The following is a 22288-nucleotide window of genomic DNA, read 5'->3' on the forward strand; positions in this document are numbered from 1 at the left end:
AATTATAAAATCTTTTGTAAGCCCATATCAAACGAATAAAAAATTTGGAAAATAGTATATATAAAAAATGTTTTTGAAACAATTAAAAAATCTTTATCACTAGCTTCTGACTGCGGCTTCGCCCACGTGGAAGGGGCAGGAGCTAGGTTGACGATGATCAGTTAAGTACTTTAAACGTATAATAGTAACAAACAAACGAACTGATTGTCACATTTATAAATGTAACATCAGTTACAAAGCACTGACAAAATAATTTAACTTCCACTCGACTCCATGTTAAAAATACGTCAACGCTAGTTTTCAGCTGGATAATATTCAACGTGTTCTAACCATTAATACGTTTCGGTATTTTTATAACAATAAATTAAAGCAGAATGGTATTAAAACATTTGCTATAAATTACGAAATATTATTATTTTAATTTTTTATTTTAGTTTTTTTACCAGTAATAATGTATTCATCTTCAGATTAATTAGAGAATATTAATATAATTATTTTAACCTACACTCACACACTTATATTCACTCACACATATATACAATAAATCTTAAAATTTTAATCACAAGTTTTATTTCATGGTCACGGTCGTTAAGAAGGCTCTGTCACAGAATATTATATTATATTATATAATATTATATATATAAATGATAATTGTAACTGAACAGAATATATAAAAATACAAATGAATTCATGGAGAGATCAAAATTTAAAAAGGGAATCTGTAGTAACATAGGAGATGGAAGTCACATTTAGGAAAATTAAATAGCTACTTTTTTTGCCAAACGAACGTTGTTCAACGAATGAAAGGGAAAAACAATTCCCTTGATGGTGAATGGTCACCATCGCTAATGCAAGGACATTTACTACGAGTCTCATCAGTTGATTTGTTTATTGCTTATTTATGTTTATATTTTCTATTTATTAAACAAACAATAACACATTCAGTTAAAGTTATTATCGATAACGCAAAACCGCCAATCAGTATAGTTGTGCTTGCGTGCGTGTTGAATTAAATATTTTTATATCTTTAAGTTATGGTCAATTTGCCCGTATGCCGTTTACTCGGCAATAAATTACTAACAGGCTTCCGAATTAAACATTCTTGTAATTAACATAATTTATGTCTAAATTATACATTACAACTGTATTTAACTGTTAACATAAGGTTTAAATTTATTACAAAAAATAAATATTGAGCTTTGTTTTTAAATATAAGTTTTGATGATTTAATGTTTCGGGTTTGACAAATACAGCATCCTCACACTCCCCTCCCTTCCCATCCCTTCCATCTGTCACACTTTCATAGTTTCTGTAGTTTAGAATTCATCTGCATAACATTATCAAATAGTCATTTTAAATGTTAAATCTGTCGTTTTTTAATATAAAACACTATTTTGCTTCGCTTAGTTTTTTTATAACAAAAAGTTAATTTTATTAAAAATATATTATCTCATTAAACTGTGCTGTTGGCTTGCGTTCATACATTTATTTGAATTACAATTTTAATACATTTCAAATTTAATACATATCATGCTATATCATAACTCATAACTTTAATTTTCTATCGTGCAGTGGTTCTGGTCATTTCCATCTCTCGATATGTGATTTTAGATAGAGCTGCAATTTGTTCAATCACGGAGCAAGAGAAAATTCTCGGAGTGACATACTCATCTACTATACATAAGCCTGGGTGGGGAACTATTTCCCCATCCAGGCGCAGGAGTAGCTCTGGCGGTAGCGTTTCCGTCACGGAAACGCCGCATGTACTGGGCTATCTCAACACAAACTTATTACGCAAAAAAACAACTCATTCACCTCATTCTAGGTGGTTAGGTTTTTTGCAAGCCCGTCTGTTGGCTACCATCCTCATCTGATAGTCTACCGCTAAACAGCAATACTTAATATTGTTGCGCTCCGGTGTGAAGGATGAGTGAGTCAGTGTAACTACAGGCACAAGGGACGTAATCTTCGTTCCCAACGTTGGTAGTGATTAAGGAATCGTTAATATTGCTAACATCGCCTACGTAAAAATAAAAACATTATAGCTATGATTTGAATAGAAAATTTAAATTGGCTTAATTTTAGCCCTTAAGGTTCCAACGTAAAATTACTAACACATTCGAGACGAAATTTCAAATTATAAATACCCGTCAATCCGCAATTGAGTAGCGTGATGAATTGAACTTCAAATATCCACGCTTTGTTATTTTTAATGATATAAAATGTTAAATGATATTATTCAACTCATTTCCTTCTTCTGGTTAAATAAAAAAATATATTCAATTATTATAAATCTAATTTGTATACGAACTTTAAATTAAAATTAAAGTAATTTTATTAAATTCAAATTTTTTGGTCGCATGCCTTCACACGTCTTTGTGAGGCTTATCACGATCGTATGCGGGCTTATGTTGCGATTATATCGGCGATGTGACGATACGTAGCCCCCTACTACACGTTCTCGCTAATTAAAACCTTACAAATATTTGATTGTGATGTTTTTTTATGAAATTAATGAAATATCAAATGGACAAATGGGCCACCTGATGGTGAGTTCACCACTACCAATCCTTACTTCGCTAATACGTCACCAACCTTGGGAACTAAGATGTTATATCCCATATGCCTATACTTACACTGGCTTACTTAATTAAGTGGTGCTGTTAGGCGGTAGAATATGTGATAAGTGATATATATATCACTTATCTATAGTTTGTGTGAAATTTTAGGAATTTAAATAAGTAATTATTTAACATAGTAACCCAGTTTAATCCGCGATTTTTCTTATTCATGGAATAATAAATAACCCCTAAAATCTAATAATATTTTCGCAAGCAAAATAACGCTTTTTATCCTATCCGGCGGGAATTCAGAAATTTCCTAAAAAATAGTTTTTAAAGATAATAATTAACTATTAAAATGCCTTAAATACCAATAATAAAATACTTAACGTAAATGTTAGGTTATGACTTTTGATAGACAACTGACTTTGTTAAAACAAAGACTGAACGGTATCTTGGAAGAGACAGAGAGAAGGACAAAAACAAAAGAGGTAGTTATTTTGAAATTACAGACAGACACTGCAATTTCATTTATTTGTATATTCCTTCCAAGGAAGTACCTCACTCCTGTCAAGAAGTCAGGACTCCCAAAAAGCGAGAGTTTCTATTTGCTTCAGTCATAGGTGTTACTGAATTAAATACGCTTTATAAAACTAAAAATATAATAATATAAGTAATACGAAAGCTATGCAAACGTTTAATATAATCACACAAAATTCAGGCTTGAATATTATTCACGAAAACCGAAATAAATTGCCGCCAAAAAAAATCCGCGCTACGAAATTTGACGCCTCCGATTTCCGCTTAGCTAGCCTATTTAGAAATCTGCGAACTGTGGCGGAACTTAATTACGGCAAAAGTGCTGATCGGATTCGAATGAGCGTACGTACGTGAATAAATATTCCCTATATAATATAGGATTACCTATTTTATTATATCATAATGATACCTACTGGTGTTACACAGAATGAACGAAAAAACAATTTTTCAAAAATAGTATTAAAGAACCAATAAAAAGATGTCGTTCCTACTTTTGGAGCTGGAATTAATTGTGATGGCCAAAAGTAAAGTCGAAATATATTATTCAATATATTCTGGTTCGTAAAGAAATATCTCATCTAAGAAAAACCGACAGAAGAAACTTACCAGGAATTTTTTTCAACAATGAATTTATTCTTATTTATAATAGATTGTCACATGGACGATGTTTTCCAATATTGCTGAACACGAGACGAATTGTAAGCACAAACTCTGTACATGATAGTTTAGTTTTGCTTATCCGGATTTGAACTCGTAATCATCGATTAAGATTCTCGACTTCTATCCATTGCGCCATCAACAATTCGGCTATAACACCAAATTATATCTTTATGCCGTTTGCAGGCGAAGCACTTGAATCATGTGTTAATAGTGCAAAAACAATTACTTCTTTTTGAATTGTTGGTATATTTTTGATAAGTAAACTAAGTTTAATGTATTATATCTTTGTTAAGTTTTCTTTGTTTGTATTATATATTCGCAGTTAACACTTGCGTGATACACAATCGAAGCATAATACTGTCACGCGACTTGTAACTGATTATTAATGTTTAAAAAAATAAAAAAACATTACAGCAAATCGCGCTTTAGCAACTACAGAGTTTAAACGATATCTTTGATTGTAATTAACTTTTAAATATATTGCACAATAATAATCGTTAACCAATAGTAGTAACTCAAATCTTGTTCGCGTAATGTCTACCATTATTTTAAGATTGGACTCCGACCTATTTCATTGTGACTTCTATACACATATCTTTGTGAAGACGATTCGTATTACTCTGTCACAATTATTTTAAAGTGTTTTTTTATTTGTACGAATATTATAAACGCTTTCACACTGAACCGTTTCATGGATATGTATGTATAGTATGAAGCAAGCTTGAACCTCAAGGAATGACATAGATATATTTTTTTTACCCCTCTCCCTATCACACGGGTGAAGCCTCGAGCGAAAACTAGTCTTAAACAAAACGGTAATATTATAAAATATTTTATAAAAAGAAAGCTTCTATATAGAACAAATTATATATTTCTATGTAGAACAAATTCAAAATTCATTGCATTGCTAGCTTAAATACACAAATTAAACACATTAATGTTTGTCCAGATTACATAAACAGCAATCTTCGATTGAGAGTAACTTATTACCCGTACACTATAAAATGAAAGTTTAAATTTAATTTAAATATCATATTAAAATATATAACCATTTTAAAATAGAATGAATAAGTGTCGTGCGTCATCTCTCGAACGAGTAACATCTCTGATATTAAAAACAAACAAATATATATTTTTTTATAGAATAGGAAGGCAGACGAGCATATGGGCCACCTGATGGTAAGTAGTCACAAAACGCCCTTAGACATTGGCATTGTAAGAAATGTTAACCATCGCTTACATGGCGCCACCGACCTTGGGAACTAAGATTTTATGTCCCTTGTGCCTGTAATTACACTGGCTCACTCACCCTTCAAACCGGAACACAACAATATCAAGTATTGCTGTTTTGCGGTAGAATATCTGATGAGTGGGTGGTACCTACCCAGACGAGCTTGCACAAAGCCCTACCACCAGTAGAATGTGTAATAAATATGTTACAAATATTGATAAATAAATAAATCATTTCTTAGGAACGAGATATATTATTTACTATTGTACAGAACTGTAGTAATCACACTTCACATTTATAATATGTCATTTGGATTTGTAAAATAAAATTAGGGTACTCATATCACGAGAAATTAAAGCAAAATAACTCGCAAACTAATTAAACTAATATATTTCATAGCGTTGTCATTCCAGTGATTAATGATCATAATTAAACGGACCCATGGACGTTCTTCCGAGGTGTCAGATGTGATTGTAATTAATATTCTCCGGATCTCATTTGTGTAAAGATCAAATTAAAAAAGTGTCATGTTCAATGCGAAACAAATACATAGAAGGTCTACCAAGCGTTGCTCTGTTAGAAGGAATTTGTGATACAAAATAGTTTATTTTATGCAATAGGTAGACGAACTGGAGTATGGGCCACTTACAAAATAACCTAAATATTAACCGTTCCTTACATAGCCAATGTAATGCCACCAGCATTGGGATCTAAGATATTACTGCCTCGAGTGAAACCTGAATACAAAAATACTATGTGTTGCTGTTTAGCGATAGAATATGTTATGAGTGAGTAGCCTACATAGATGCGCTTGCACAAAGTCCTAAGACAGTTTTTATACAACAATGATGGACATCTCCTTTCAGTTAATTTAAGAACTGACATGACCCAGTGTCTGTTACACGTGAATCCTTAATAAAAATTGCGGATTTATTCCCGGGTAAACACCGCTGTTTTTAATGTGCTTAATGGTGTATGTGGGATAAAATACACCTTATTAAAATAGGCACACTGTACACTTATGAATAATATAATTAAATTGGATATAAGACTACCACCGATTCTAAATGTAGATCACGCTGACAATAACCGGTAAGAAACTCAGTAAGCAGACTTGGGCAAAATGTAATCAGATAGATTAATGATTAACTTTAATTGATTCTGAAATAGCCGTGCGTGGATGTTCGGGGGCACTTACTTGACTCACTAACTCACTTTACTTTTTTGATTACTTTCGTTATACGATTACATCGTTAATCATTAATCTGTTAACATTTTCCCTAAGTATGTCAGCATGCTAATTAAGCAAACGCCGCAAATATAATATATTCCTCTTCAAATGGCTAATGTGGTAGCCGGTACACGGTCAGGGGACCATTATAAAGATAAGCTTATCTCAGGTAAGCTGCGTCTCCCACCTAACTATACCATTGAATACATTTTGAAATACTTAGCATGTATTAATTACTCGCGAATGGAATTGTTTGTTTAAAAATTTAACGAGTTCACGCGAGGTAATGAAGATATGAAAACCAAGAAGAACTAAAAGAAATATAGTTTTCTTTGTTTGTACTTGCGTAAGAGCAGGTTACGAAATAATAGGTCTGATTGCGATTTTGTCACACATTCGACTAAGATCAATTAATTTTTATCTCTAATAATAAAGCAGTAGAAGCCTTGTGCCTGTACATAGACATTGGCTTTGTAAGAAATGTTAACCAACGCTTACATCGCCAATGCGTGGCGCCAACCTTGGGAACTAAGATGTTATGTCACTAGTGCCTGTCATGGCAAAAGGATGTAGCCAGTCCCAGCCAATCTCACCTGCACGTGATTTATCCTACCGACCAACAAACGAGGCTCTGGCGATCGACTAATGGCGGTATAATCATTCGATAAAGGCGTAGCTAAATTTCGCAGAACGCTGGCTCGCAGCAGCGTCACCTGTACGACGAGCTACGTTCTGCGATCACCAACCCGTCTGGCCAGCGTGATGATATGGGCAAAAACCTTGATGGCACACACCTTTACGTAACGGCCCCTAGTTCCCGGTCGCCCCGCCTTTCCTGGCAAAGGATATTCGCAAAGTGGATAGCAGCGGATGGAGATTGAGAGTTGAAAATCGAGCGATCGATGTGTGTATGTATGTATGTATGTATGTATGTGCCTGTGATTATACTGGCTTACTCGCCCTTCAAACTGGAACACAACAATACCAAGTACTGCTGTTTTGCAGTATAATATCTGATGAGTGGGTGTACCTACCCAGATGAAATTGCACAAAGCCCTACCACGAAATATGTGATGTAAGCAAGCGCGATATATGAGTGTGGGCGATAATAAAAGGGTAGCAGAACACGAAATACATTTATTTAAATTTATCGTAATAAAATCTACTTCCAAGCGGACAAAGGCCGGCACCAGCTAGTAATAAAAATAAATGTTTTTTTTTCTATATTTAAATTAAATGAAAAACTGAAAATTTCGGAAGGAATTAGTCTAGTTTTTTTTGCAATAACTCAACAAACATATTCTCGCATCAATATACAGGCACGCATTCATTGTCCATTATCATTAATGGACTTTAATGAAAATAATTTAATGTCAGATTTCCATATTCAAGAAACAATTTGTTTGCTTACAGGTGGTAGAATTGTATACGAGGTTTATTCAAAACAGTCCCTATAAAAACGTTTTGTAAGGCACACGCAGGCGAAGGAATGACTAACGGCTCGTTACTCGAACCTCATCAATGATCAGGTTTGTTGTACTGTAACAGCCTGTGAATGTCCCACTGCTGGGCTAAGGCCTACATCTCGGCTGACTGACCGGGTGTATATTGAAAAGTCGAAGTAAAAATGAATAGTACATACAAACGCTTTAAATATCATACAACTCCTCGTAATGTCATTCCAGATGGTCACGTGACGAATATAAATCAAATAACGTACTAATATCCAATCGGTATATTAGACTAGCGATAACACATTAACAAATGTCACTATAACATATTATAAGAGATAGTCACCCCCGCCGCGTCTGTTTGTCTGTTTGAACGTGATGAACTCAAAAACTATAGAACGGTTTTTCATACGGTTTTGGCACCCTATATATACTACTACTTTTTATCGATATCGATATTTTAAATAATTAAAAGCCTATCCGACTCGGTCTTTTATAATATGGTATAGCGTCAATTACATCACTATTCCTCTTGTAATGTATTCAGACTAATTTGAATCTAGTCTAGTCTTCAATTGAATATTATAATTAATTGTCATTTAGTTTCATAAACTATCAGATTGTGTCATATAAGTAAGTCAGCATTTGTATAATAACTGATATCATATGATCTTATATAATTATCATATACGTAAATTATATAGTATATGTATGTAGAATATATTTTATCAGGTACCGTAAGTGTTGCCGGAGTTAGGGGGTCTTTGTACCCCGAGAACCCTCTCGGACTTGGAGGCCTGCAGAGTCTGGCCAACCGTCGGGGCGTCACGGTAGTATGCGCAAGCGATCCCGTGACTCAAAAAGGCGGGTGCTCCTGGTTTTTTAGTGGGTATTCCGGCGCATGCTCAGCGCCGGCGAGTCCCACATACCCCCCCCCCTCCACTTCAAGTGGGGGAAACGCGTTTTTACCGCGGAAAAAAAAGGACTAGGCATTATCTTAGAAAACTGCACACCTCGACGACGTTTGTTCAAACCCAGCATTGGGTCAATTAAAATTTATTTTGTTTTACTATTCAGTAGCAGCTCGAAGTTGAAAATTTGGCAGTGCTAACACTGATTTCTACTGGCTAGCCGTGTCAAAAGGCCACAGATAATACAATTATTTGAATATTCTTTTGTCTATTAAAAGTTTTTTTTCTTTTTCTATAAAAGTTTAAGGCAATTTTGTAAATTATAATATTTGCAACCAGTTAAGGTGTACAACATTTTTTGCGAACGCTCTTTATCTAATATCCAAAAGTTATAACGTAATATAGTTCCTTTATCTTTTACCATACAATATTTACGTGAGTTATTATCATCGTTTTTAACTAAAACAATAATTAGATCGTTATTTCTTTAAGTAAATGATAAAACACATATAAGGACGTACACAAAGACACGGCGCATAAACTATTCGTTTATACTAAAATGTATAAAACATTAAAGTGAATGAAAATATTGAGAACTAATTAATATTCATTACATATATTCTCGTGGAATGAAACATACATAGGACAATTTACGATATTTTATAGTCCTTTAATGAAAATTAAAAAGATCGTATTAAACATGGTTCGAGTAAAGAACGACCGCCATCACCTTTTAATTTTCATATTAACTTGTTGTTTCTTAACTTAATCGTATAATCAAGAGATTGTGAGGAAGTTTTGCCACGCGAGCTTCCTCTGGTTTGAGATGCCGTCTGAGATAGAAACAATTTTTTATGTACAAATTTTGATACGAGAGTTTTTTTTAACTCATATATTTCGAAATATTTTATATTTAGATTTATTTTAGGCAGACATGCCAGGGTTTCTTGATAGTAAGTGTTTATCTACTGGGACAATAATAAATATTATGGCACGGCAGTGTTGCCTAACATCGCTGGGTTGGTTGTTTTGTTAGCAAAGATTTATTAATAGATAAAAATGATAACTTGTATTGAATCCAATTTCAAAATTCAAACTATGTACCTTTGGCTACGCAGTTACAAGCCAAGTAACGAGACAGTCTTCAAATTGGAATTTAAATCAAGGTTGCTTACACAGCTATGATTGAGCCTGTACACGTAAACAAACATACTTTGCCCATCCATAGTGAATATTTTAGGAATAGACAAAGATAATAAAAAACAACTAAATTAAAATATAATTATAATTCAGTAAATTAAAATCATCCAAATAGATTAAATCGTTTCCAACATAAACATATATAAAATAAAACTGGTATCAATCATATCGTCGCTTTTTTTAAATGGTTCAGTAGAGAACGTGGAGTGCATGCTTTTATTAAATTATTATGTTTGTTTACCTATATAATATTATTTAAAAAAATATCACGGGTTAAGTTATTTAGATGTAACCGCGTGAACCGTGTCAAAATCAATACAAAACCATAACACTTGTTTCTTGATTGTCAAAAGTCTACTATACATTCTGAAAGAAACACCTGAGAAAAACTGGCGAAAGAAACTAGCATATAAGCGAGGATCATTGCGTTTGGTCAGCTATTAAATATTACACTAATTTGATACTGCGTTACTTTATGATGAAAATCACACAATTGGTGGACGCGCGAGTAAGCCGAGCGTCTCAATAGTAATAAGAACGGCCTTGAAAAGTGTATACGTGATGCGGTTTTTATGGGAGATTTTAACATTGCCTTGTAAAGGTACTTGAAGTTTAACTTATAGTTTTAACTTCTTATAACAATGTTACTGCTAGCAATCAAAGTTAAATTAGAATATTAAAAATACATTACAATTTGAAAATAGAATTAAAACTTTTCAATTCTATTTTCAAATTAATTAGTTAGAGGAATTAGTCCGTCCTTCGAATTGGTCTAATACAAATTGTAATCTTTGCATACTAAATATAATTTATAAATAAATGAAGAATGTCTTAGTAATCTTTCAGGTAAATAAAAAGGGCTCTTGGTTGGTTATTTAATGTTACACCATTCGCCATTATTCTATTGTAATTTATTAATGCTTCTTAGCATGAGATTTAAATTTTTTAATAGTCAAAGCTAAAAATAACTGATGAATTTAATAAAAACTTTTAGAAACGACTTTACGGAGCCGGTACTCTTTTCACTTCACCGTCACCTAAATTTGGTCGAATCGATTTATAGAACGGCTCGAAACGAGTTTGCCGGACCGAATGACTCTGAAAATATTGCCTTCAGAGCGAACTTTAGTGAAGGATAATATGAGCATCATCCATCGTCCAATTGCATTTCCAATGATAAGATCCATCATTCGACACTAGATTGGGACGAGAGCCGTCCAGTAATTTTTTTTAACCTCCTTAAAACTTTTTGCTAATATATTTTTCTTAAGAAATTTAAATGCATTTTTTTTTAATTAATTATTATATATAACTTATGATTTAATGCAAAGGCATAATGCTAAAAGTAATTCTCTTTCAGCCGACCCTAAATCGAGCGTAAAATATATAGTGGAATTATAATAAATAATATTATAAATAGAAAGTGCATTTGTTAGACTGTCCTTCTTACAAGCAGCCTCAGAGCAATGGATCGACGTAATTTTTTGCATAGAAATAGTTCATGAGCCGGAGAGCAATATAGGCCTCTTAGTCAGTAAGTTATACAATAGTAAGACCACGGATAAAAAATAGTGTTTTAGTAAAAATATAAATTATATTGAAAGAAAGTAAATGAAATAAAAGTCCGCTTTCTACGTCTGGGCAAAAAGAAAACCTTACAGTCAAAAACACAGAAAATGCGGATTTCAATAACTATATCATAAGTACTCAATAATTAACTACATAAGAGCCGAGATGGCCCAGTGGTTAGAACGCGTGAATCTTAATTGATGATCGTGGGTTCGAACCCGGGCAAGTGATGACCAATGAATTTTCATGTGCTTAATTTGGGCTTATAATTCATCTCGTGCTTGACGGAGAAGAAAAACATCGTGAGCAAACCTTAATGTGTCCAATTTCACTGAAATTATTTCAGAATTTCATTCACATTAAGGTGGACACATGGTGGAATACATGTATATTCATGTATATTAATATTTGTATGTATGTCATATCAATGAAGAAGTCACCTGGACTCTACGACGTGAAATGCAAACCAATATTTTATATTTGAAAAATGAATACCATATGTCGATCGGTGGTAGATTTATAACAATCAATATGTTAGTGTAACGCTTCTATATTGAATAAAAATTTTTAACTTTGACTTTTAACTTTGATCATTCTTGAAACGTAGATTGTGATGCTGGTAAAGCATGCAGGCATTAATACAACATTAATATAAATCAAAGATCAGATAGACTAAAGACGCGAATAACACGGCTGTGGCGATATAAATACATTAAAAAATGAAAAATGGCACTCAAGCTAAACATATGAAAACTCTATGGCCAGAATTTGAATCTACAATCAATATGTTGTTCACAGGTTATACAATAAAAAAAAGACAAACCAAATTCTGCATCATAATTGTCAATAGTTTCAATCCCAATGTTATACGAATTCACAGCGAAACAAAAGTGTTTCAAAATATTTAATTACGATAGCGCTCATTATCATAATGATGAGTTTAATAATTGTATGATTGTTTTATTTATATATGAAATAAATTTGACATAATTTTAACGTTGCGAAATTTTTATACAACGAGTCAATTGCTTTTGCGTGGATGTATTATATCCTTAATGTCATTACGAATAATAGAATCATGGCCCACAATAACACCCAATTAAGTTAATATTATAAAAAAGTACATAGGATAACTAACAGCTGTCCCACTCCAGCTAACACAGGCGAAGGCGCGAAACCTTGTAATAAAATAAAAATGCTATATTTGTTTTAGTATAGGTATGCGGACGAGAATATGGGCTACTTGATGGTAAGCGGTCACCAACGCCCATAGACATTGGCATTGTAAGAAATGTTAACCATCGTTTACTTCGCCAATGCGCCACTAACCTTGGGAACTAAGATGTTATGTCCTTTGTGCGTGTGACTGGCTCACTCACCCTTCAAACCAAAACACAATAATACCAAGTACAGCGTTTTTGCGGTAGAATATTTATTTAATTATTAATATTGAACAATTTATACATATTAAAAACAATATATACGATAGTAACTACAAAAGTATTACACTGTGTCGTATCGACTAACGCCCTCGAACTCGACAGCACATTTATTTATTATTTGTTCAATGCAAACATAAAATTGAATATAATTTGACGAGCCGGTTGGCGTGGTTGGTAGAACACTTGCCTTTCACGCCGAAGGTTGTGGGTTCGATTCCCACCCAGGACAGACATTTGTGTGCATGAACATGTCTGTTTGTCCAGAGTCTGGGTGTAATTATCTATATAAGTATGTATTTACAAAAAAGAAAAGTAGTATATCAGTTGTCTGGTTTCCATAGCACAAGCTTTGTACAAGCTTAATTTGGGATCAGATGACCGTGTGTGAAAAATGTTCCAGGATATTATTATTATTATTAATTTAATTTAACAAAATATAATATATACACCTTAATATTTATACCTAAAAGTAATTTATAAAGTGTATAATAAGGAAGGGATGGGGTGGGAAGTAAAAATAAGTAAGGTCAATGTTATATTATCAGTAACAGCCTGTTAATGTCCCACTGCTGGGCTAAGGCCTCCTCTCCCTTTTGAGGAGAAGGTTTGGAGCGTATTCCACCACGCTGCTCCAATGCAGGTTGGTAGAATACACATGTGGCATAATTTCAATGAAGTTAGACAGATGCAGGTTTCCTCACGATGTTTTCCTTCACCGTCAAGCACGAGATGAATTATAAACACAAATTAAGCACATGAAAATTCAGTGGTGCTTGCCCGGATTTGAACCCACGATCATCGGTTAAGATTCATGCGTTCTAACCACTAGGCCATCTCGGCTTTATGTTATATTAATATATATTAATCGTTGTAGTAATAATCCAGTCTCATCATAGCCCAAATTGAGAAGCCATTTGGTCATTTGTATTTTACATTGGTAAGTCGTAAGTAAGTAAATATTGATCTTCTTATATATTCTTTTATATGAATATCTGATGGTACCTACCCAGACGAGCTTGCACAAAGCCCTACCACCAGTAAATTCTTTTCTACAAATTGAACTGTAAAACCACCTGGGAAGTTAGTTTAATAATATTATTATTTGTTACATTTAAATAATACATAAAGAAGAAACTACGTAACACATTGCGCAAAACCTACATCTTAAATAAGTTCGCCTTAATCTCCTAATACCATCTCGACCATATAACTATTATTATTGGATCGAGTGTAGAATGTTCTTGTAATGTATTTATTAATTTCCTTGTCAATAAAATTGTTTATTTGTGTGATACTAATTTGATTATCTTTATAACAAGTTGTATTTCAAAAATACTCAAATGTTTATTTGTATGTATGCGTAAATTTTAATTATATAGTGATATATAATCTTTTTATAAAACAAATATACTATTTTTTTTTTATTTATCTTTGATAATAATTTTAATTGATCAATAAGTTAGAGATATTCTTGAATATAAAACCCATTTATTTACAAACCATGTAAAGTATCATATAAATTGTTTATTTGTGTGATACTAATTTGATTATCTTTATAACAAGTTGTATTTCAAAAATACTCAAATGTTTATTTGTATGTATGCGTAAATTTTAATTATATAGTGATATATAATCTTTTTATAAAACAAATATACTATTTTTTTTTTATTTATCTTTGATAATAATTTTAATTGGTCAATAAGTTAGAGATATTCTTGAATATAAAACCCATTTATTTACAAACCATGTAAAGTATCACCCCATTAACGATTTAACAGAGGCCTTTTTTCTCCTTTGTTCAGAGTTGCTTCAGTGCGGTTCGAGGCTTGCAATTTTTCTTTACAGATTTTCGTTTATAATGATATTGTTTAATTATAAAAACAAATTAAGCTAATGACAACTCAATGGTACTTGCTCGGATTTGAACCCACTCTTTAGTTAAGTTAGACGTGTTCTATCCACTGGGCCATCTCGGTTTTTGTATTGACTTTGATACACCTGTCATTGTTATTATATGCAACATTCACAATGAATCATTATTTCAACAAACAATGCAATACATTTTTCATACACAAACTAATTCCAACAACCCTCTAGCTTAAGTTCCGTAGCTATTATCCTTGGACGATGAAAAAATGCTCAATATTCTGTACCGTCCACATTCGGTCTGCGCACGCGCACTGTATATAAGCTAGCCGCTGCTTCACCAGGCATCAGTCACTTGTCCAGTGTGATACCAACAACATCAACATGAAATTCTTGGTAAGAGTGAATTTTAAATTATATAATTTTCACATAAATATATAAATAGCTATTCTTTTTTTGAATATATTGTATTTATCATGTCACTAAAATCACATTAATTCTAGTGACCAATAATTTTTATGTACTTAATTAGAGCAAATCCAATAAATTATAATTTTGCAATATAATTATTATAATTGGTACGTTCTAAAATATTAATGCATATGCTATTATTATTTATTTCATAAAACCAGTGTTAAGCATAATTTATAATTATTTAAATATATTTACAATATAATATAATAATTAATTAATATGCTAAACAAGCAAAAAATCAAAAATCTAGATCATTAAAATGGTGTTTAATTTAATAGCTGCTCATTATAACTTCGGTTAAAATCGATCTTAAAAATCGCTGGTTCCCACACAACGCCAAAATCTGATTATACTGCAATATGCATTTTCTATCATAGCTATAATATAGAATATAATAAGTCATGATATATTTCATTCGAATATAATTAAAATGATTACCGATTCTTAAATTCTATATATTGTTTGAATATCTCGTTGGACTGCTGAAGTGTTTTGTGAAAAGTTTTTCATTAACTTTTCATAATGATAATCAATAAGTACACTATATTTTTTCATGATTTGTTAATAAAGTACTTTTTTTCTATTCAAAAATAGTCATTTCTCAATATTTTATTATTACTCATTGACGATTAATTCATTTTTTTGATTGTTTTATAATAGCCCTCGAATTATTTCTTCTAATACCTATTAAGAATAATTATATTAGTACTTAAAAGTTTTCCTTAATTAATCATAATCAATTAAGCACTTCTTTACCAAGTCTACTTCGTCATGAACATCGTAACTTCGACACGTAAAACGTTTCAGCTAAAAACGTTTATTGTGTAATACTAACAAGCTACAAAGGGCAGCACTAAACAAACAATTACAGATCTAGTCCGACAATTTCATTGTCTTCGATGGATATTGCGCCATCTAGTACTGCACATTGGTTTATAAGTACACATAATTACCATGGTTCATGCCTCACTACCGCCTCATGACCCGGAGCATTGTGAAATGGAACAGCCCCATTCAAATGATGCTAAGATTGGCTTGTTTGTTTTACATCATGAACGTTTATTTTATATCAAGAGATTATTAATAAAATTTGTTCGTTATTATTTTAGATCGTAGTCGCCCTTACCATCGCAGCGGTCTCCGCTGAAGACGCCAAGAAGACCGAGAAGCGTGGCCTTTCCGGTCTCGGCTATGGTGCCATCGGATCCGGCCTTGGTTACGGTGGACACGGTGTCGGATACGGTGCTGGCTATGGTGGTCTTGGCTATGGAGGCTATGGCGGATACGGTGGATACGGTAAGCGATACAAACCTAAATATCAGTGAAGATATGCAGATACACGGAAAATTAATAAAACTCAAGATTATTTTGTAATGGATTCATCTTTGAATTGCGAAACATTTTCCAGTAGCAGCAATCGCCAAACCATAAATCAGATTCTATTTAGAAAACTTTAAAGCGTTTAAAAAGTACCGCAATTAGCACTTAGGTTTCATTAAAATTGGAAATAAAACAATCTCGGTGAAACTATTTCTATAGACCATCCGCAGTTCAGTGCAACTTTAAATTGACCAAAGCCTTTTGCGTTTCGAGGCGCGAGCGAAGTTTCTTGATAGCTTGCATTCAGAGGTTTAAAGATGATTTCCTTTAAAAGTTCAGTTTTTGAGTTCTAGATGAATTTAATTATTTTAATGATTTAACATTAGTCGTGAACGAACGATTTCAAAACAAGTAAAAAATGCAAAAATTTGACATAAGTCGCATGTTCCTAAACATTTCTGAAGAATACTACGATTAAAGCCTAATTTCAATTAGAATTATCAACGCTATCTTAAACTTCACTCTAAATATCTTTACTCAAAATTCTAACCTCGATCCCTAATTTGGTGAAAACCAAGAACTCTAATTCACTGCTAATTAGAAGCAATAACGAACGGAACTTGTTAAATCGAATAAGAGAATTCTCTCAACCGATTAAACTTTGAACTGTCGTATAAATTGTGAAGCTTGGGATCGAAGCGAACAAACAAAGGATACGTTTGAGAAACATTAGCGATGCAATAAAATAGCAGTAAACCTTGGAATCATTCCAGGAGATTAATAGTGGAGAAGCGTTCTCTCAAACGCCCATTATCTTTCAGTATAAAGAACGAACACATTGCATGACATATCACTCATTCAATATCAATCAATTCGTGTTAAAATATTTTTTGCGATTCTATTGTTATTTATTTTAATTATTATATATTTAATTTATTTAAATCGAATTAAAATATTTTACTTAAGTTTAAACTATTTATTTAATATTCTGCAGTGTCCTCTAACCCTTAATGCATTTCAGTTAATTCTAGTTAGAGAAAGCAAGTTTACTGTCCAAAATAAGTATCCATTGCAAATGAAAAGCATCTTTATGTGCGGGCATTAAGTAACAAAATACCGTTTTTGCTTAGCAACACCAAGTCGACGTATCGTTGTCTAGATAGATTACATGAATTTCGTCTTTAATCACCGTTGAACATATTTCATTTGTATAAAGGGTTGTACCACCGGGAAACTTTTAGGACCGCCAGTATTCAATGTGATCATTACTCGTAATACATAATAATAAAGCCTAAGCCTAAATACCATCATTAAATTTGTATCTTATGATATAACTTTAGTTAACTTTTTTCTTACCGTTAGAAGAAAAAAACAAGATTCATTATTATTTTTTTCAGTAAAAAAAATTATAATTACGTTAATTATTTAAACAATATACTAAATTCACACGTTGATAGATATAATTAAGAAGTATACAATTTGAGGTGGTTATCATGTCGATTGCTGCCAGTGTCACAGGGCGTTAAAGCGAACGTGGGAACTTCAAAAACCTTGGCACACAAGACAAGCTAAATTGCTATTGTAATTTTCTCATTGTTGACATCGGCTTTCCTAAACGTAGTTAAAAATTTTCGTGTTAAAATAGAAAGGAACTTACTCATTTGAAGTCCACTGAGCTTTTAGACAAATTCAAGAAATAAAAAAACAAAAACTGGTAAATCACTCTTCCCTAACTCGCATAGCGTGATAGACAACAATGAAACAAATAGACGCACAACCGCCATTCTGACCTGCCACTGATAACTGCTTAACAGGAAAAGTCCAATATTCTGCATGATAACTTATAACAATTTCTACAAAGTTACATCTCGATTGTTGAATGTATTCGTCTGATATTGTCCCGATATCAAAATAAATGGATTTAATTATACATTTCAATTTCCACAATTCCCAGTAACGATATCAATAAAAAAATGTTTTATACATTTTCAATGTCATTTCAGTTCAAATCGCGAACGTTTATAATGTTTTTATAACAAAAGAAAAAAAGTCCATGTAATTTGAATTATTTTTACACTCCATCGTTTTATATTTCGAAGGAAATAAAAATATTCGGTGAATGGAAGTTTTTTTGCAGTAAGTCATGCGGCAACAATAGATAGTCACGCGATGTGATTTAAGACTTTTTTTATACAAATTATTGGTAACCTTCACATTGAACATTCTTTTTGTAATCAGCCGCGCTCGTTCCATTACTATTGCCTTCTGACTCAATGAACTATTAAATGTCTCATAATAATTATAGGTTAACCCACTAACCCAGTAATGTGGGGCTAACCCAACAGTGGAACATTTATGGGCTAACACTAATGGTCCGACGTTTTTAGTTGCCGCACCAGTAGCTGTTAGCAAGGTGTCGTACACCACTTCCCACGGCGGTTACGGCGGCTTGGGCGGATATGGCGGATATGGCGGATATAGCGGATACGGTGGATACGGACACAGCGGTCTCGGTGGATACTCCGGTCTTGGTAAGTCATTACAATATGCAGTTTTAATAACCTTTGGAATTATTTTTATACAATTTGATAAAAACTGTTGAACAAATACTATACACAGACGCACATTCTATAAAAACTGGTTTTTTACTATTTCAACAAATAATTAATTTTCGTTTCGTTATTTAGTCTGATTTCCTTAAAATTTCATTGTTTTTATTTAATTCATAATGTTCTAAAACTGAGTTTAATTATATCGCTTCTTATACACACGAGATCTAAATACACAACTCTGTTACAACAACATGATAATTCAAATTGCATAATACGTTCCGTAAATACCAACTCTAAAGTTTCAAAGTCGAGACCCTATATAAATTGCAGCGAACCAAACGTTAGCGCGATTCAGAAAAATGTTTTTTTCATACATAAATTATATATACAGGTTAAAGCCTTGATTTAAAAGTACAAGTATAATTCTCATTGGCGTGCAATAAAGGCTTGTATTATAATGTATCTTTCGTCAACAGGCGGATATGGCGGCTACAGCGGTGGTCACGGTGGATACTACAGCGCTCCCGTCGTCAGCGGATACGGTGGCTACTCCGGCTACTCTGGCTATGGTCATGGCATTGGCGGGTACGGTGGACTCGGCTACTACGGACATCACTAAGCCCAGGACGTCTGTGCTACTACAATATGTGTTCATAAATCAAATACTCGACGTTACGTAATGTCATTGATTTGTACATTTTAATATAATTTAGAGAGCTTACTATGACAAACTGTTACGTAGAACTCCGCTCACAAACTAATGTTATATTTATGTGATATTTTTACAACGATTTTTGATAATTGTACATATGTAATAAACTTATATATTTACCTGAATTTTTGTTTGATATTTTTTAACCACTTTCAAATTACGCGTCATATTTTAGTTTGAATATTAGTGAAATCAGCGATAATTATTATTTTAAATTAATCACAACTCTCCAATCAAATTAATTAATTGTCAAAATTTCAAATTAAAAACACTAATTAACTATTTTAATTAGAAAATCATTAATTTTACTGCTGAAGCCTCGCTCGCTTCGCTACACATAAATTAGTTTAATTTTAGTAACTTAAATATATTTAAACAAAGCCCTACTGGTGGTAGGGCTTTGTGCAAGCTCGTCTGGGTAGGTACCACCCACTCATCAGATATTTACCGCAAAACAGCAATACTTGATATTGTTGTGTTCCGGTTTGAAGGGTGAGTGAGCCAGTGTAATTACAGGCACAAGGGACATAAAATCTTAGTTCCCAAGGTTGGTGGCGCATTGGATATGTAAGCGATGGTTGACATTTCTTACAATGCCAATGTCTAAGAGCGTTGGTGACCACTTACCATCAGGTGGCCCATATGCTCGTCCGCCTTCCTATTCTATAAAAAAAAATAAAAAATAAAATAAAATATTTTAAAAGCAATCAAGTAGTTTTTGACTATTAAAAAGTAAATATTATGCTGCAGCATCTAAAAGTAACAAAAATATCTTACTAACAGCTCTTTATTTTATTCTTTATAAAATAGATAAACGGACGTGTAAATGCGCCACTTGACGGTAAGTGGTCACCACCACCCATAAACACTGACACTGCAAGATATATTAAACATCTTACCGCCACAAACCTTGGGAATCGGCTCACTCGCCCTTCGAACTGGAACACAACAATACTAAGTATTGCTGTTTGGTGGTAGAATATCTGATGAGTTGGTGGTACCTAACCAGTAACCTACCCAGATGGATACAAAGCCCTAAAACCAATTAGCTTTTTTTTTTTTTTTTATAGAATAGGAAGGTGGACGAGCATATGGGCAACCTGATGGTAAGTGGTCACCAAACGCCCTTAGACATTGGCATTCTAAGAAATGTCAACCATCGCTTATAGCCAATGCGCCACCAACCTTGGGAACTAAGATTTTATGTCCCTTGTGCCTGTAATTACACTGGCTCACTCACCCTTCAAACCGGAACACAACAATATCAAGTATTGCTGTTTTGCGGTAGAATATCTGATGAGTGGGTGGTACCTACCCAGACGAGCTTGCACAAAGCTCTACCACCAGTAAATGACAGTTTAAGATAATTACATGGATAACATAATTCCTATGTCTACGTACAGTGTTAAGAAATGTTGACTCAGTTTAAGATTGAACGGAAAGTTGATTGCTTAAATATGAAACAAACTTATTTTTTAATTGGCGCCTGCAGAGGAAACAATTTACAAGCTAATGTTACATATTTACACAATTTTAGCGAATGAACACTTATTGCATGTTTAAATAAATGTAACCTGAGGAAAATACAGCCAAATAAACGCCTCAATAGGTTTTACATAATAGCAAATGAAGTTTCGTACAGTGTCCGTAACATATTTGCTATGATATAAATAGCATTTATAATTTCTATAACACCACTCACCTTGCTATGCCTTTCAATGCAAAATTCTAACATTATGATTGAAAGAATAATAAATCGCTACTAAATGATAACTTATGCTTTGTTTTATAAACGTGTTGAATATGAAAAGTATTTCTATGTTTCTTTTATATGTGTGCGATCTGTATCTATCTACAATATATTTTTACTACTGTCTATAATAATAAGGTTATAATTTGACTTCGGCCGTTCTCACTAGCTTAGACTAGCTTATTGCGTATGTGTTGTTGAACTTAAGTCACACCTCCTGATTGAAATCTACATATATAATTACATTTATTTAAATATACATACTTCTTTTGTCTTCTTTTAAATATTTACGTCTTTGTTGTATAGCCGTATAACAACCCTCGGTTTTAGTCCACTTCTCGAGCACATTGTCTCTTTTATCGCGTTACTCGAGCCAGTCTTCCGGCTAAGAAGGGCGGTTGCATCATTACGTTGATATTGCAACATTTGCGTGAGATACACTATCGTGGACGTTGTTTCGTTGGCGGACACACAATAATTACTGCTCGGCTCGTTAATTCCTGTGCCCCATGTTTGGTCAGTAGCCTTTTCTGCTTGTCTATATGGATGAAGTACAGCGTGCTTGTGATTCTGATAATTCTTTAAGACCGCAGTTTACGTTCCTGACAGACGTCGACCTTGAATTTAATTGGAGACCAGGTGATCCATGATATTATAAGCCACTGCACTAATAAGGCAGATAAAATATTATTAACATAGAATGAGAACATTCCTACGATTTTAAATCATTATTTCTCGGAATCTGTTAAAGCGGAAAAAACGTCGGCAGTAAATAGAATGTATTAAGATGCTAGCTGTTAATTTAATAAGAAGCCTGC

General features: G+C 33.0%; 1 protein-coding gene across 1 annotated transcript; it reads left to right on the forward strand.

Moving 5' to 3' along the window:
* The first annotated feature begins 14952 nt into the window (after positions 1–14952).
* On the forward strand, positions 14953–19845 carry LOC126769545 (prisilkin-39-like). Its single transcript, XM_050488408.1, has 4 exons — positions 14953–15058; positions 16246–16432; positions 18844–18987; positions 19485–19845. Exons 1-4 carry the CDS (start codon positions 15047–15049, stop codon positions 19625–19627), a joined length of 486 nt encoding a protein of 161 aa, XP_050344365.1. The 5' UTR covers positions 14953–15046; the 3' UTR covers positions 19628–19845.
* Positions 19846–22288: the final 2443 nt, after the last annotated feature.

The sequence above is a fragment of the Nymphalis io genome, chromosome 7, assembly GCF_905147045.1.
Source record: "Nymphalis io chromosome 7, ilAglIoxx1.1, whole genome shotgun sequence".
NCBI lineage: Eukaryota > Metazoa > Arthropoda > Insecta > Lepidoptera > Nymphalidae > Nymphalis > Nymphalis io.